The sequence below is a fragment of the Bombus fervidus genome, chromosome 10, assembly GCF_041682495.2.
Source record: "Bombus fervidus isolate BK054 chromosome 10, iyBomFerv1, whole genome shotgun sequence".
Lineage (NCBI taxonomy): Eukaryota > Metazoa > Arthropoda > Insecta > Hymenoptera > Apidae > Bombus > Bombus fervidus.
In genome coordinates this window covers 8822865-8840923 of record NC_091526.1, presented here as the reverse complement: position 1 = coordinate 8840923, position 18059 = coordinate 8822865, and the positions used below count along the sequence as shown (strand labels likewise).

At 38.2% G+C, this 18059-nt stretch overlaps 2 protein-coding genes across 5 annotated transcripts in view; one reads left to right on the top strand and one right to left on the bottom strand.

Moving 5' to 3' along the window:
- Window positions 1-18059, top strand: part of LOC139991479 (zwei Ig domain protein zig-8) — a 174994-nt gene that overhangs the window by 25313 nt on the left and 131622 nt on the right. The window lies entirely within an intron of this gene.
- Window positions 8610-15060, bottom strand: LOC139991475 (uncharacterized). Of its 3 annotated transcripts, none has more exons than XM_072011575.1 (6): window positions 14902-15060; window positions 12732-12988; window positions 12258-12521; window positions 11477-11610; window positions 11229-11394; window positions 8610-10732 (listed from the first exon to the last, which is right to left on the bottom strand). In XM_072011575.1, the coding sequence occupies exons 2-6, from the start codon at window positions 12984-12986 to the stop codon at window positions 10334-10336; spliced, it is 1218 nt and encodes a 405-aa protein (XP_071867676.1). In that variant the 5' UTR covers window positions 12987-12988; window positions 14902-15060; the 3' UTR covers window positions 8610-10333. The 3 variants fall into 3 exon arrangements, with proteins under 3 accessions (XP_071867676.1, XP_071867677.1, XP_071867678.1); XM_072011576.1 differs by lacking the exon at window positions 14902-15060 and adding an exon at window positions 13208-13480; XM_072011577.1 differs by lacking the exon at window positions 14902-15060 and having other exon boundaries at window positions 12258-12543; window positions 12732-12868.

The window sequence follows — 18059 nt, the reverse complement described above, 5'->3', positions numbered from 1 at the left end:
CGCGCCATTTAAGCTATACCCAGTGCCGTCGATAAATTCCACGAGACTTCGCGCGTGGAGTGCATAGAGATGCGTACAATTGTCTGCGACAATGGTGAAAATGAGAATGATATCGGATCAGGGATTTATGTCATGGATAACTTATGTATTTATTTATAGGGTGCTTTAGCAAATAACGTTTATACGTGAAAGCGATGTTCGGCGTTATGGATAAAGCGTGTACGAGAAAAAAGTGTTCGAATTCAACGCACTTTTTTCCAAATTCAATTTTCATGTCGTACGATGCCTGTATATTAAAGTGATACTAAAGTTTGCATAGGATATTATTTATTAAGAGATAAGTTCCTGTGATTTTATGTTATGAAATTTTATGTATTAGGTTGTCCGAAAAGTTTCTTTCGTTTTGTAAGGAAACAATAGACGCACAATGTTTTTTGTTTTATATTAGTTTATTGAATTATGCACGAACGTAATAATAGAAATATAACGAAATGGATCATAAAATAATATAAAACAGAAATTGTTGTTCATTTATTATCATCTTATGAAACGAAAGAGACTTTTCGGACAACCTAATACATGCATAAGTACATCTAGAGGTACGTGGACAGTTAATTTTTGACAGAATGTAATTTAGTTAGAAAGGTAGGGAATATCAGAGGGAAACCGAGCACGGGAGATTTTATTTCTTGTTGAAGCTGTCGTGGCATATTATGACACAGCGTAATTTACCTTCGAAAGTTAATACGCAATTTAAAAGTTGGCATCTGTAAGTGTGGAACGTTATGCAACATTTTTGTTATTTAGAGAATTTATTACCTTCGGCACTCGGTTTATTATCAAACTACGAATAACGTAGAGCAGGTTCTCTCAAATTAATTTCAATATGTTATCGATAAGATTGTTATTATTATTGTTAGATAAATAATTCACGTTCCATATGATACATGAGTTTTAGTCGCCTCGTTCATGAACCCCATGCATCGAAAATTTGTATTGTTAATCGAAATCGACTAAAATATACTTATGAGCGTTACATCAGTACCATAAGCATGATTTAAAAGTACTTGTATATATACAAATCCACATCGTGACTCTAAAAAATAGACGATACTAAAGAGAATTACATAGCAAAATGTAGCTATACGAGTTATGCAAAACAATTAGTAGAAATGCGTCTCAAAGTTACGTTTGACTCTCCACCATCTTTCCGACGTATTCAACGTTTTCATCCGCGGCAGCGTCGTTATATGTCAAAGAACAAAGCAAGCGACGCAGAATGACTTTATCAACATTGTGATACGAGCATAATTGCGTTAATATGTGAACCTTCGCGCAAAAAACCGCGTCAAATTACGTCAAACGAATAACAGTTTGGCAGTAGCTGCCGAAAGAATCGCTTTATATTTCCACCAGCTATCGGTCCTTCGCCTCGTGTTCTTCGAGAAAACGTCTCGACAATTTTCAACGCTTTAATGAAACAAACTCTCGTTCGCTTTTCTCTTATTTTTCCTTCTCGTTGCCGAAGGAACAATTTACCGACTGGAAAGGAAGAAGGGGAGCGAAACTCGCGGCGGGATTACTCGGTTGACGGACCGTTTAGCCGTTTGAATTACCTCCAACAAATATTTATCAAGTTTTACAGAATTCATTATCTCGACAAGGAAGCTCGAAGCACGCAAAAGCTCGGACGGTTTAATTGTGTAAAACCGGCAAATTACGGGGAATAAGTCAGTGGCGGGAAGCGAATACGCGGATAATTAAAACGGCTCGGAGGGAAGGGAAATGTGACGTAACCGGTTTTAAATTTCCGCCGATTCTAATTCCAGCCCTTCATTTTTCCCTTATTAACATATTCCGTGGTTCGCCGTAACTGTTACATGGTCGAATGAATTGTTGTTTGCGGCCGCATTTCGGAAAAATTTACCACGGTTTAACCGTCGCTTTAGCGTTCCTTCGCGTTAAGCTCGCGTCCCCGCACTGTCGCAACTCCTATAGCATTCTGCCAGCTGCGCAAAACAATTTCAATTTGCCCGCCGCACGCGAACACACTGTGTAAAAAGCGTGCACGCTTAATTTCACCGTAGTGTCGCGCGCTATCTCGTTTGCCCGTTTTGTCAGCGAAAACTGCATCGCGCATCCGATGCACGTAACGCGCACTCCATCAGCGCAGTTCGTGGCTAAGTCGGTTACGCCTCCGCTGGCAAAAAGGTGTGACTTACGTGGAACAAGTGATTATCGCTTTATCGTGACCGAAACTGTCGTGAGAATGGAATTCATCAGACGCGTCGTAGATAATAAACGGCCAGGCGAAGGGAAGATTGGGATTAACGAAGAATTTATGCTATTCCGGGTTTTTAGTGGTACGTTTAACCCTTTTGTTCCAGAGAGAGAGTTGAATAACTATGTAGGCACATAGGAATAGGAATAGGAGTAGGTGCTGGTGGATAATAGTTAGGGTTTAAGTTTGCAGAATTGTTGAATTCATTTTAAAGTAAGACGTAGCAAACATTCATTTTGAACATTCATCATGGCTATACGTCTCTGTAACGAATTTATAGAAATCAACGAACAAGTCGACTAAATTACATGATTATGAAAATGCAGAGATATTTTTCGGTATAGTGCAGCAACGAAATAATAAATTAAATAATTGCTGGATACATACATTGGCCCGTGCATTTACTACCGGCTGAAGTTAAATAATTGTTATATACTTCGCATGTATTAATAATTTGAACAATCGAGGATCTGTTACTTGTCCGATATATCGTAGTTGGAAAAATGGAATCAGATAATTGTTGCGTATTATTTGACATTTCGTAGCTAGAAAAAAGTGAAATTTCTGCAGAGGATGTAGTATCTAGAAACCAATATCGTATGTAAGAAATAAAACCACCTTTGAGAACAACGGAGTTAAAAGACTACAAACGATAGTTCAATCGTTATAACTTTGAGAATTTCGCAGAAACATTCAGGATGCTCGAGCGCGGAATAGAGCGAGTGTGGTAATTCGAGAAGCGTAGCGCAGTCGTTAGCAAGCGGAGGTTCGAAGACCGTATTGTTCTGTAGTTCCTGGAGGATGTAGGAATTTCTCTGGGCAAAATTCTCCGAGGCAAAACATTAAATGTTACAGTATATCCCGTCGTAATTAGTATATACAATATTAATTAATCACGAAAGTAGCGTGAATCTCGCGGGAGGCGAAGATTCCGTGTCGGAACGAACGTGGTGGCGCGGCCACTGGAGATAACAGTCCAATTAAACATTAATAGAACAACTTGAGCGAAATATGAGGGTTCCGTTTCGTTGTTTAATTCGATTGAAAGTTAGTAACACGCGTGCAGGATACGCGCAACTTGCTCGAAGACACAGACCTAACGCGTTTACGCCAAATTAGATAAGGCGGGAAACGTATGGATCTGCTAAGGAAGTTCGTAAATGCGACCACGAAACTAGGCTAAAACGGAGAGGCGAAGGAATAAAAATGCGTACTAGTTCGTAATGCAAGATACGAGGGGAGAAAAAGGATTAGAGAGAAAAAAAGAACATGGACAGAGATAAAGAAGCAAATGTAAAATAGAGAAAGCAGTAGAAACGGAGAAGACGAAGAATAAGAGAGAGAGAGAGAGAGAGAGAGAAACGAGGAGGAGAGAGAATGTCGGTGGGAAGGGTTTTCTTTAACCCGATAAAACGTGATCCTCGCTTTATCAAGTTAACGTAATCCACTTATTTTCAACCAACAACTAGGTGGGTTGTGGAGGCCGTCGGATGAAGAACGATCGTGGAATGGCGAGTGTGGGACGAGATTATGCAGGTGTAAAGCCTGCGGCAGAAAATACTGCCTTTTAAATTAATTTCAGGGAATGTTCGTCGTCGTATACAGAAGCGACGAGCTGTTTGTCCCTTCGCCGTGTAATTCCACTCCTCTATATCTCTTTCTCTCTAGCTTTATACCTTGTACGTCTCTCCGTCTCTTCCTCTCTGCCTCTCTCGTCGGTTCTCTAAATTCTGCCCCGCCACACCTCATGGGTTTGCCCAGGCCTTCGTCTATATCACATCCTGCCGGTTGGACCGGTTCCAATTGCGAATTGAACCGTTCGTAACTGTTGAACGTGAATTATGGCGTTTATTTATTCTGCCCTGTCCCTCGTGCCATTCCCCGTTGGCTATCCTGTTCGCAACCATCCATCCTACAACGCCCCCGAAATCAGTGCTTCGCGGACGATGGCACGATTGTGTAACGATGTCGATTTCCCTTGATTATAATCGAATCGGTCAATGGAGGATCGTTGTAAACCGGCCCCTGTTAGGCCACAGATTGAAAACGATAGAAATAAATAATTATTTTTAACGTTGAATCGCGTAACTTCTCGCAATTGATCGAGAACGAGAGCTGGCTGAGATCGATTCACTGCTGCGTTTTGTAGTTCGTCGTTTGCTGGAAACAAGACAAGCGAAAGAAGTGCAACTTCGATTGGTCGTGATGGATTAGACCTACCTCGATTGGAAGTGGTCACATCTGCTATACCCTGCTTGGTTAAAACGTCCCGTCTAGCATCATCAAACTGAAAACGACTTCACTTGAGGTTTTATCATCTTGTTTATACCAGTTTCTCCATTTTCTCTTACCTTCTACTCTATTTTTCTTCCTTCGTAACTCAATTAATTATGAAGTTAAATGATTTTCAAATTCATCACTCGGATACCACTACGATTCTCGAACTTGTACACAATATCGCGTGATGTTAGAGAGTGGAATATTTCCCATTCTCCTGTGCTTTGGAAGCTTCTTTCCATCCCTGCGTTATACTAATAACATCGCCTGGTGAGCGAGGCAAACAAAATATCCATTTTGTCTCTGTACTATTCTACTAATTCTCTATCCATATTTGCATAGCATTTTTCTAGCTTGCTCCCATTTCACTCCATTATCAACCGATATACGTACGTTTGTCTAGAAGTACAATTTGCCATCGACATCCTGAACTTTCGCATAGCACGCGACCGCGCTGGCAGAGCGAAAATCGAACCAACAGAAGCAACAAAACGTATCATTCGCGGGGGACAGTCAGCGTCGGTGACTTATCGCCACGCGATGTATGCGTAAACATGTACAATCTTCATTACTATACCGCCGCCATTATTCCGTATCAGAGCATCGCTGGTCCGCCGCGTGCAAAGTTTCAGACGTTGTCTGAGTAGTTTATGAATACGGCGACACCGGGGTGAGTGTGACCGTGGAGGATGACTGGGGTCGTCGAGATGCCAGTGAAAACGCAGGGGTGGTACCGGGAAACGTTTATCAACCCTCTGTGCCTGACAAGCGCGCATACAAACGTGGAATATATACAAACGCGGATCCCTCGTCTGCTTTCCAGATATTTCTCTCGTTCTCTATACCGCGCAGCAACGTCATCGTGAGGCGTTATAACTCAAATGCCAAGACTCCTTTGACTAGTACGTACTCGCACAGCAGATATTACTTTTATACACGTGATACCGCATCAGTTGTTCGAGACAAAGGCAAAACACATATGACGTTTCGAAACAACGAAACGTGGCAATTGTTGGACGAGCACTGTGTGCGCTTCAATTTCGTCGCAATGACAGTAATTTTCGATTCCCTTCCCCTTCCCCGCTTTCCATTTCATCTCTATCCTCCATACACACCTGCTTTTTCCTTTTTTCTTGCTTTCTGGTAATTTGTTGCTTCACTGGTCCTCGCGGATTTTCCAAACGGAAGGATTAAACGATGAACTTTCCCGAGAGAAGCAAGTTTTTTTTGTGATTTTACATTTGAGTTTTTGTACCTTTTAACGTCTAGAAATGTTGCCCTTGGAGGAGTTCCTGGAAGCAGTTACGATACGATATGAATAGAATCCCCGTTTTCTATATATTTTTTTCTTTTTTTTTTTTTTTGTTTGTTTGTTTTTTAATGTTCAAACGATGTTTGAGAAGAAACATTAGAAAGAAAGAAATTATTAAAATGCAGTACCGTGTGCCGCGGTGTATTATGAATTGCTCGACTATCAATTCATCGTTCGGTGATTTGTGATGGAAATTAATTCATGGCAAAGCGGCTAATAAAATTTCCTCAGCGAGATTTCAGGTTTTACGAGGCAGAACCGCGATGAGAGACATGACTGATCGCGGTCGCGGGTGTCATTTTATCAATGCATAGCAAGGCGAAAGGACATTGACTAATGATATTACCGTAGCAACTTATTTGTTATCGAAATTGCCTATTACTTACTCTATTGGACGATATGTCTACCGTCTCGTCGATATCGCCGCGGCCTGTAGGAAGCAGCAACTCGTCTTCAAAGCTTTCCATCGATTGTTGCCGACGATATTTGTCTCCGTAGAAATGATTCCACTGCTGTTGCTGAGATACTCGAACACAAAATTAACCGCGATAGGCATCCTGCGTGGAAAATTTGTCTTCCCGACCAATTTCATCTCTGAAAATGAAAGCTCACTGTTAATTAACCCTCGGCTCGGAAGGAAAAAATATCTGCCCGTTCGTCAGAGATGGAAATTTTACGAAACGCTCGGAATCTGTGGAAATGAGATAATGGAGATATCTTGACGTTCTTTCTTGGAATTTTACCCTGCCACTGTTTCTATTCTATTTCATTGAAACTAAGCAGTTTCTCAGATAACGGTAAATACGGAAAAAGAAAACGGAAAGAAACGAAACGTACGGAGATAAAACACATGTATCTTGATTTATTTGGAAATTATTCATGTTCTATCATAGATAATTCATATTTATATTCGTCATATGTAGATAAAGTAGTTGAAATGAAATGAAACGGAAATATAGTTATCAGATAAAACATCCGAAAAGCGAGTGAATTGCATTTGCGTGGCACGGTGATAATGGTAAAATTGTACGCAAGATCTTAGCAGTGGATAGTACGACACGGATAGTCGTTGATAATATTGGAAATTTCTTTCGTTCATTTTCATAATACTCGGCTAACGAAACAGCTTTGTGTTACGAAGAAGAAGAGATTGGGATTCGTGGCGCCGGGTACGCAAGATCCGATTAATGGCAGTTCATCTCGGTGTAGGTATCGGAGATAGCAATCGCCTGGTGATTAATTTGATCGTTTGTTTCGCGTCACGTACACGCGCATGCATAAATATGCTCACGGACAAACACACAAGTTCGATTTAATTGAAAGGCGAAACGCGTGTCCCGGGCTTCGAAGATATTAATTAGCTTTCAGAGTTAATCGCGTTCTCCATGATGCCTGCCGCGGTGTTCACGGAATCTATGCGTTTTCACACGGTCCGCAGTAATATCTCTGACCGCACTCGATCAACGCAAAGAGGTCGATGACCCCGGGCAGATAAATCATCGAAATCGGCCAGAGAATTCACGAGGTTCGACCGTTCTGCTTTCCGATAATCTCTCCGTGAATCTCGGTCGAAGATAAAGGAAAGAGAGAGAGAGAGAGAGAGAGCGAGAGACGACTGCTATTGGTATGAAACTTGGGGTTTAAAGGATTTATCTATTGACGAGAACTGAATCGATATTAATAACTGATCCGTATCAAAGAAACCAGAAAGTACTTTCAGTAATTATTATTACATAAGTACTGGCGGGTTGGCGAAGCGAGCGGAGAAATTGCTTTGATACGGAATTGCCGAATCATTGTGTGGTTGGCTCGTTGAACAATTCTACGAACAGCTCTCTCCTTCAGAGTAGACGTTCGCGTTTGAAATAAGTGATTTGCCATTGCGACGTACAAACGGCTGTGATTTGTACAAATCATCCTTTGAATCCAGCTCGTTACCAAGCTGCTTTGGCAAGTGTATCGCGTATCTGTACATGAAATCAATATACGTGTTTCATCCGAATAACAGTCTGAGCACGCGTGTCATTTCAACGATACCGTGTATCGAATTTAATTGTCCGTTAATTTTCCAGCGATACAAATATTGAAATTATGGGAAGATGAAGGAGAGAGAGAGAGATAAAGCGAGAAAGAGAAAGAGCAAGTGCAGGAATAATTTTCGTGTAATAGATTGCAATTTTTGTACTCGAATCTTGTCGCCGTCGCATAATTGTTATTCATATTCCATTGTTATTTCACGCCGATGTTTAATTACGCCTTTCAAATATTCCGATCGGTCGTTTTTAATATGCTCCTATCAAACGTTTATTTTCACGTTGTCATGGAGGAAATAATTTTTTCGAGAATAATTTACATAGATATCGCGCTCGAATCGATCTCACAGCTCGTTCGATCTCGTCTCTCTTTCTTTAGATTTGTATCCGACTGAAAAATATTTGCAAACGTGATTATTAAACCTTCGCTTATGCAAATTCGTTTCATTGTGTTAAAAAATGAAATCCAGATAGAGAACGTCATCCTGGAAATGTTATAACAAGTGCGTTATTTCGAATATTTTTTTTTTTTTAATTATTATTATTCCACGTGCATATAATATGCGCACGGATTGTGCCGCATGTGACGAAAATATATAAAATATTCAGTTGTTAATAATTAAAACGAATATATCTAAGTTCTATTCGATATAAATTTGCTTAAAAATCCGCGGTCTATCTATTATATCTTTCTATCTGACGTGCACACGGTTTCATTCTTGTTTATTTAAATTTTTCACAACCAAATGGACATCAGGAGTGATCATGGCGCGTTTTGTCAAGCGTAAACCGACTAATCTTTCGTACGTATGAAACAGGAAGCTTTATCGTGTTAGACGGAAGAATTTCAGGGAAAATTGGAAACGATTTTCCTCATACCACGAAAATGTACCGCGTATTTTTTTCATCCGAGTTTCCGTTCCCGTGTTCGTCCGTAGATTTGCCCGTCAGTCCCGCGGCACCGCTCTGAAAGTGCAATTAATCCATAAAATAGGTATGCGCGGTGTGCAACGCATGTTCAACAGCAATTTCATCGTCCAGGCTTCCCTTTGTCCGCACCGAAACGGTCATACGGTATACGCGAGGAAACGTGACACGGACATTTATTCAAAACACCACGACACGTTTCGTTTGCACGTCGCGAAAGTGCAATTCGCTCCTAAATCTTTCCCCGCTGTAGCCAAGGGAAGATTTACGCGTGTGACACAATGACTGTTTCAATGACAGCGTGAATAATACAAAGGAGAATGAAAAAAGGGACAAAGTTCATTTAAGACTTATCTCATATATTAAATCGGGGCAAAGTTATTGCTTTCTTCCTTTCCATTCGTTTTCTTGTTTCTTTTTTCTTTTTTCCTTCTTTCTTTCTTTTGAAACAAATAAAATATAACGATGATTGAGCAAGGTGGATACTACTCATTTATTTTATTTCTTATTTTCTTCTTTTTTGTTTTTGTCGTACTCAAAGGGAAACAATGTCAGTGTTGGTAATATACAAAGTATAAAGTAATTCATTATTTGCTACGTTGACAATTAGACAACACGAATAACAAAAATAATCGTTTTGTCCTAGTTTTCGCTATCGATTGTACGAGTCTGAAGTATTTAACATCTAGTTTAATACCATGTTAATTATATTACACTCGACGAAACTTATGATACTGTATTGCTGAATTTGTACTATCGACTGATGGACTAACAAATATTTTGTAAATTGAATTACTGGTCGTTAAACCGACCAATCTTATCTTACGTTGCCTACGAAAGACGTTGAACTTTGGTTTCATGAGCCTTGTAACGATAATGTTGAAATTCGACTAAATAATGACAAACAAGTGTCATTGTAAGCTCGTTGCAGCGTCGGAATGACTATAATTTACAACAAACCACGATTCCACAACCAAGAACGTAATACCCAAATACAATATGCAGTTAGCTAACCCTTTTCTGTCCAACCTTCTGCGGCCTAGTACCGTCGAACGAAAATAACGGAGAATTTTGACGACTAAGTTGATGCGTAATGGCAGCAACGAGAACCTGATGCAGAGTAAAAATCAAGAAGACATGCTATATAAAAGATATCACGTACCGTACAATTAATTAGAAAATTAATGAAATGTTTTTCAGTTTAAAGCTCGTCTGTACTTTCTCCCTTTCTTCTCTCATTGCTCCCATCAACAGCGCACAACGTATACGCACGTACGTACGAGTAATTATCAAATTTAAACAGACATAATGCATAATTCTAATTAAAACATTTGCGAAATATGAAACCAATAAAAAACTAAAAGAGATACTTTTAATATACTCAAATACTTCCATATTAAAAAAATTCCTATGGTAGAAAACATTTGTAAAAAATATTTCACCGAAAATGGCTAACTCTGTCGTAGTTGTCCATAATCAAAGTCCTAGTTTATGCTTTATATATTAGTCTAATAAGCCTGCTGCTTCGAATTTCTCTAATCGTTTCAACAATATCCTTTGGAACAGCGGATTATTGTACCCAGGATGTTGATAATTTTCCATATTTTCCAGCAAGCTGTCCAGACTCTGCGCATCCTTTTTATCAACCAAAGCGAACGGCAACGTGTTCATCGATGATATCATCCCGTATACGAGTCGGTCGCTCATGTACTTTTTTATTTCCTTCAAGGTAGGCGGTTGCGTTTTGCAACCGATTTTCTTCATGGTGGCAACCAAAGTTCGCTGGTACTCTTCGACTAGAGAATCGGTACCGTTGTTGGAAATTTCCTCGTTGATGCTAGTGTTGAGGAAGTAGAGCAGGTCGATTGCCGGTGAAGTGTAGACAGAGATTTGGAAATCCACCTGCAATGTCGATCGAATTTCGATCGATGTGAGCCGGTACGAATTGAATTGGAAATGAAATCTGTGCAACGCGACGAGGAACGAAAGAAGCATGCGAGGGTTCGTGTTTAGGAAATCATCGTAGTCGAGAGTTTGTGCCCGTAGGCCCTCGTCTCCACGGGACAGGTGGGGAATGTACCTAAACGCGATCGAATCGGATTTATTGCATTATTCATAATGCAGCGTCTTCCACCAACGTGAAATCAGGATCTTTCGATTCGCTGCTTCTCGGACTTTCGCGTTAAACTAAATGTTTAGTAATACCGTGTTGTCGAATTAATTAAACGTAGTACGTTATGCAACACGATTATTATGCAATGGAAAGTGTTAATAACGTTTAGTAATTTCACTGTATTGAATTGAATCGTTGAGTCGAATAACCGAATACATAGTGCATAACGTGAAATGACGATAATACGTTTAAAAAAATGTGTTAAAAGTATGTGTAATTACTTACGAAGATGTGATCGATAGGTTTGTCGTTTTTGTCGTATCGGAACATCATGTTGTTCGTCCATGCGTCACCGTGGTTAATGACGTTGAACTCATCGTCCTTACGTCTCATTGACTCCAAGCCCTTTATATACACTTTTTCAGAGAAGTTTTTAACTTTCTCCGCGTACCTGGAGACATCAGGAACTTTCGACACGTCTTCATCGATTAATTTCCAATAGTATAATAATTACGTGTTTTTATTAGTTTCACCTTTTTCCATTTTGTGGCCAGCTTTCCATTGCACGTGCAAGAGAGATGCACGACATTTTAAAGAACTGCACTATGTCCTTTGTATTTGCTTCATTGAACATTCCTTTCCAATATAATTCTTTTTGTTTTGGTTCCTACGAAAGCACAGATTATCGAAGTATTTGACATAGTTTCTCTTAATTGCTATTTTCTTAAATATTAATATTAATTAGTATTAAGAAAAATTAATTTGCTTAACCATTTTACTGTTTAGTCGATACTGCAGCTGATAAAAATTACATTTTTAACTTGTTGGTATCTGAGCCTAATGGAGAGATATTTTATACAAATTTTATTATTAAGCCAAACGAAGAGAAATGTATAAGGACAATGACCTGTTTGGTGTGCTAAATGTGTAATTGAAAATCAAATTATAAGAGAAGTACTTTTCACACTGTGATGTAACCTTAAGTAGTCTTGGTTCGAAGAATTATTTCATATAGGAGTCAGAAGTGATTTAAAGATTAACATAAGAACAATAAGACAAATTTAAATATACATGAAACATAGGGGTACATATACAAATCATAGTCCTCTAACTATGTTACTTTAGTGAGCACTGAAAAGATTAATAGTAAATATGATGATCAGATTGCGGATCTTCACGTATCTATGGGATACAATTTTCTGCCAATAGCATATTCTTTTAATCGTATTCAAAAACAAGATACTAACATGCATAAACATCCGTAGCTTAATTACGATTTATAAATTGAAATTTATCGTTCGTCATAATCATTACCTTCTCGCATAAGGCGACCGACGCAGCATGAAATCTCGCCAATCCTTGAATAGCCAGTATACAGTGATCCATATCGAGACCAAGTTGACGATTGGCCATACGAAATCCTAGTGGAGCCAGATCCTCCAGTATCAAACACATCGGTCGTTCCATTTTTATGTAATAAGTATGTGCACTTAAACGACTGTCTAACAATTTGTTCATCTTTCGCAGTGTATTTGTCATCATGAAGATTTCAAAGTCGAAGATTTGTATGTCCATGATCTTAGAAAACGTTCAGAAATATCTGTCGTGAGATAATATAAGATCTGAAGTCGCCTATCCACATTCTTTATAAGTACAACCTTTCCACACACATTCTACCATTTTTACTAGTTAAAAGATCGTAATAAAGATAGTTTGTTAGATTAGAAAGCTTATTGTTCGGTTACTTAGGAAAGTATCTTTGAAAAGTTTTCATTTGTAAGTGTTTACCATTTCTTTCCTTGGTCCCTCGGCTATCGGCTCGAACTTGAACAAAAGCGACTTTTTTTCTTTGACCTTAGTTTTGCCCTCTTTTCGCGTGAACTCCGCCACCACTCTTACTAGATCACTAGCGTAGTTGTCACCTACGGCAGTCGCAGGTTTCGAAATTATATCGGTCACATGGATGGTACTGTCGAGCTCGGCGAATCGTAGGACCCTCTCGGTGAAATCGGTGTTCAGCCATGTCAGTGTCTCGTGGGCCATTTCTGAAATTGGAATAGGAATTGCAGAATTTCATCGGCGAATCATTGTTCTTGGTGGAGCGTCAAGAAACACGGAAACGATCCCTTGTAGTAACTTATTGTTCAGGGCCAGATTTACGATATCGCGGTTTCCTTTCGTTTTCGTTTCGTCCCTATCTCCTTTCCACTCTTTTTATCCTTCTCATCTGCTTTTTCTCTCTTTATATACATATAAATACCTACATATATATCTACATTCGCCTTTCCTTCTTCGATTCGTACTCCCTTTCGACTCGACGATTTCCTCTTCGAGCCTCGATATTCACAGGGATCGTTTCTCGCGTTCGAGATCGCTGTTTCAATTAGAAACGTAATGGAACGAGGCGTCTCCTTTTCATCCCGCCTCCTGCTTTCCCCTTTCGGCGGTTTCCGCGCGATGCAGCACGTTTCACTGTCGAAGGTTCCATCGAACGCGATCGAATCGTGGTATTTTAAGGAAATTTACGACCGGTCTCTCTGGAACGCGAACAAAAGAATGCGTTCCTTTTTTTCATTTCTTCTCTTTTCACCATTTTTTTCTTTTTGTATCTTTGGCCACGATCAACATTCTCGAAGGACGAGAAACTTTAGTACCAGCAAGTTCGCGAACGTTTCGAGAGATTTAAATTAGAAGTCAAATAGTGTACACGGAACTTTTTAATGGCCATGGATACAGAGGATTTTAACTAAGTGTATTTAACCAAAGTTTCAACGATCACGTGGAATGTGCTGGTGCGAAAGTTAAAGTGCAAGATAAGAGAGAACGTTTGGAAAAGTACATAATTCATTGCACATATCGATAAAATTTCGTTTTGATATCGATTAACTGAAAAGGATTGAAAATAACTGTGCCACTATTCGAGGTTATCGAACGCTTTTTAGATCACGCGAGGGCACTTAGTATGAATCGCACGGTTGATTATTCTCGCGGAGAGGAACGAAGAAATCGAGGGCAAGCGATTATGACGTTCCTCTTTTAGAAATCCGGTTCTTACTTTTTTTCTAGTTCGAACATATACATACATAACGCAGAAAATGTATTTGAGTCTGTTATTATTTACAACACTCCTATATATATATACAACATCTCCTGATATCCTATAGCGTACAATTTGTTCTTTACAAAACCAATTTCATTTAACATATCCAAGCGTGATCAATGATTTCTTGAAAATATTGAATTGGAAAGATTGAATTGAGAATGTATTTGAGTCTGTAATTATTCACGGAACTGTACGTATATAAATATAAAACGATCTCTTATTCTAGCGATGACTCAACGCAGCTCCAAATTAAGAAAATTAAGAAAACTTATGATCGCTTATGATCTCACTTATGATCGTTAAATATATTAATATATTTTAATGATTTATTTACTAGTTTCGGTTTGATGAAGCTGTCGACAGACTGTGATACATAAACATTAATCACGCAATTAGAGCGGAAACAAATTCTTTTCGTTTTAAAATTCCATTGAACAGGTTCGAGTTGTTTTTATTCCCTCCATTCGCTCACAAAAGTCATCATATTACTTTGACATTATCTGAACCTTCGGTAGTTTTGCCAAATTTTTTATTCTTCGCCGTTTAATGTCATTGGTTGATTTTCCACTGTATCGTGCACTGTGTAGTTTACATGCCAGATATTCTACGCAATCGGAATAAGAAACTCGAGAGTGGTGTGAATCGAACAAACTCGAAGAGCACACGAGTCGTAAAAAAAGCAAACACGATTTGCTTTCGCTCGTACCTGTTTCACTAGTTTCACTCGCTTTTCGTAAATTTTTTTATAATACCTTGCACTGATGAATCTGGCGCGTTACTTTACCAAAATACAACACGATAGAACGTAACGAAACAAGAAACCACGAAAAATGTAGGTTATCGTCGGACACTAACCTGCGAGAGATTGAAGCAAATGATTTAAGGCGCGTACACGAAACGATAATCACTGCACTCTGCCTCCGTGAACGTCTGATACGGAGTGAGCTACGCGGAATAGACGTGTCAGGTTTTATACGGCCGATCGCATATTATTTATTCTCCAATCAGAATTTGCCTGGACCGTGAACGTCATCTATCGTGAAACTGTCTGATAACAATTAAGCTGAGTAAGATGTGTTCGACGAATATCGTAGCCACTCCGGATTCAGTGCTGTTTGAAAAATGATTGTTTCGAATAACTTGGAGATAATCACAATATCTAAATATTTGAGAAGCGTATCACTTCTTCAGCTTCTAACTGGACTCTTATCTCGGATATCTATTATAATTAAGCTTTGATGTTCTAGCGTAAATAAGACGTATCTGGAGCAAATTATTTTGATATGAACAAGATACATACTTAGGCTAACGAAAATATTCGAACATTCATGAAAACTTTCTTTCGATGCATTACATACGAAACATTTTTTACATTATTGTAACGAGGTACAATGATCATGATTGCATTGATAAACACACGTAATACCTATATTCATAAAAAATCGTCCGAGGTAAGTGCATAAATAATTTGGCAAGTTGCTATACGTTCAATATAGCTGTTCGTATTGTATACTTTCACAATAAACGTCTGATAACTTCTGTATACATTTTCAGACTGGTTTCACATTTTACTAACAAAATTATTAATATTAATCACATGTTACAATATATATAGAGAGAGAAGATTTCTGTGATAAATATTCGAATATTTTCGCGAATCAGTGTAGGTGACTGATAACGAGAATAATGAATGGACCGCGGAAATTTATGCAAATTCATATTTTTATTCGTATAATTAAAAATGTAGAATTTAGACGGAAATACTACCTGCCAGATGCTACAAATATTGATGAGCGGATCGATCGTAGTTCGATAGACGAAGAAGAAGTAAAAAAAAAAATCTTTTTAGTATTCTATTTTAGATGTTTCGCATATCTTTCTACGTTATGTGCATTTTATATATTTTTGTATTTTCGATTAAAAAATAAGTCTAAACGTGGATCGGGATCCATTTGTATCAGCAAACAAGAGATTTCTTTATTTCCGTGATTTATGCTGGTGTGGTACATCGCATTAGCAACTCCTTGATAGTTTGTTCACGATGTGTATCGCGGCTCATTGCGAAAAGAGTGTTGCGAAATAACAGTGGAATTCAGTGTACTGAGTTTTAATGCATCGATGGCAAGATGCAAGATTCACGATGGCACACGTCATGATAATGCAGATGTCATCCTTATAGGGATGCCTCTAACGTGATGTATTGTTTCCTCGATGTTTGATGGGAGAGATCGATTAGAGCAAACGATAAAATGAGCGTTGTTTTCAACGTCTGGAAACACCTCATTCATAGTGTTCATTCAGTGCGCGATTATCCATCCACTGCGAAGAAATTAAACTGGAGATTGATACAGCTCGTCACGTAGCCGCTGCACCCATGGCTATTAATTTAAACCATCACGCAGCTAATTATTCAGTCGACTTCTTACGTTAAATTTATCAGGTAGCACTTTTTATAAATTGCAAATTGCATTACCTGAGCCTTGTCGCGCATAACGAGATTAATATTATTAATGAAATTGTATTAGTTACAGATTACAAGTTACAAGTATCCTTGTGTACAATTAACAAGTATTGTAATAAAATAAATGAAATTTTATAAGTCAATTTTCACGTAATAAATTATAATTTATAAATTACATGATCATCTTCTTCGACAAAGAATCATAAAATTATAAAAAACTGACCTCTGATCTACATCTTGTAACTTGACAATTTACTGATATTATTGATTAATTTTAATTAAAATTATCGATTAAAATTATCGTGTTGGTTATATGATTAACTTGTTAGGAAATAAATTGTTTACACGATCTCACGAGAATGTTCGAGTATTTCCTTAATTATAATTCATTAAACATTGTCTTATTGAATATTCCGGTTTAACAATACGATGAATAATTGACTGTTGAAATATTCTATTATATTTTAATAGTATTTTGGTAATTTTTCATGGATATTTTCATATTCGTTTCAAATTTTACTCACGCAATCACGATAATCGTAACGCTAATGAAACTGCTCGTTGCATGGTAATAAAATTTCAAAATATTTCTTGTAACACGCATCTTACGCCATGCTACGATATGTATAATCACAAAAGCTATCTATAATCCGTAACACATTCAGAAGATTATTTATCGTTAGACTGCGAATTTTTACTCGAATTTATCTCTTTATCGTGCAAACACAAAGAAATGAATTCCAAATAAAAACGTATTTTACCCTTTGGATATTTGATATATCTTTTCATATCTTGTACATAATTCTGTATCTAAATTTCTGTGCCATTAATAAACCTCCGCAAATGCATAAAAAGTACTCAGTCTACTTGCTAAAAAACGCTTAGCAAACCGGTAGCATAGATAATCCTAAATCTCAAGCTTTTCAACGAACGATATTCGTAAAACGATGAATTCTTTACTGTTTTAATTTATGGAGTTAATCGATGTGGCTTCTGAGCGACTTACACATAAAAGAATTTATATAACGAAGAACAAAATTCAACTTGCGGAATTGTTGGTCATAGAGACGACGTTGATTAATATTGGTTGTCTGGTCCCCATTGGAGACAGTGTCAGTGTTACCGAAGCGACACTCCCACGCGAACTTGAAGCGTTTACGTAACCGACAAACACGTTTATTGTGTTGAGGTTGAAGGAAGTCAATTGGCGCTGTTATGAAATCCCCCTCATCTGACAGTAGGGATCGCGGCGACTGTACAAGTCGCTGCCTTCATTATCATCGTCATGGCTTGTATTGTACGGTTTCGTAATAGCGAATGATCATATGAAACTAGTTAATTTTTATCGCGTGATAGGTGATGTTTTTATATGTGAAGGAAGCTTCACATATTTCCTGCAATCGCTCACAAATTCCATGTTTGGATTTCTGCGTAACCTCTTGATTTTTTCTTTTTTTTTATCTCCGAAAGTGTAATTTGACAAGAGGGACGCTCTGATTAATAGAGCAATTACATAACGTTGATAATAAAAGTAACGTAAAAACAACATGTA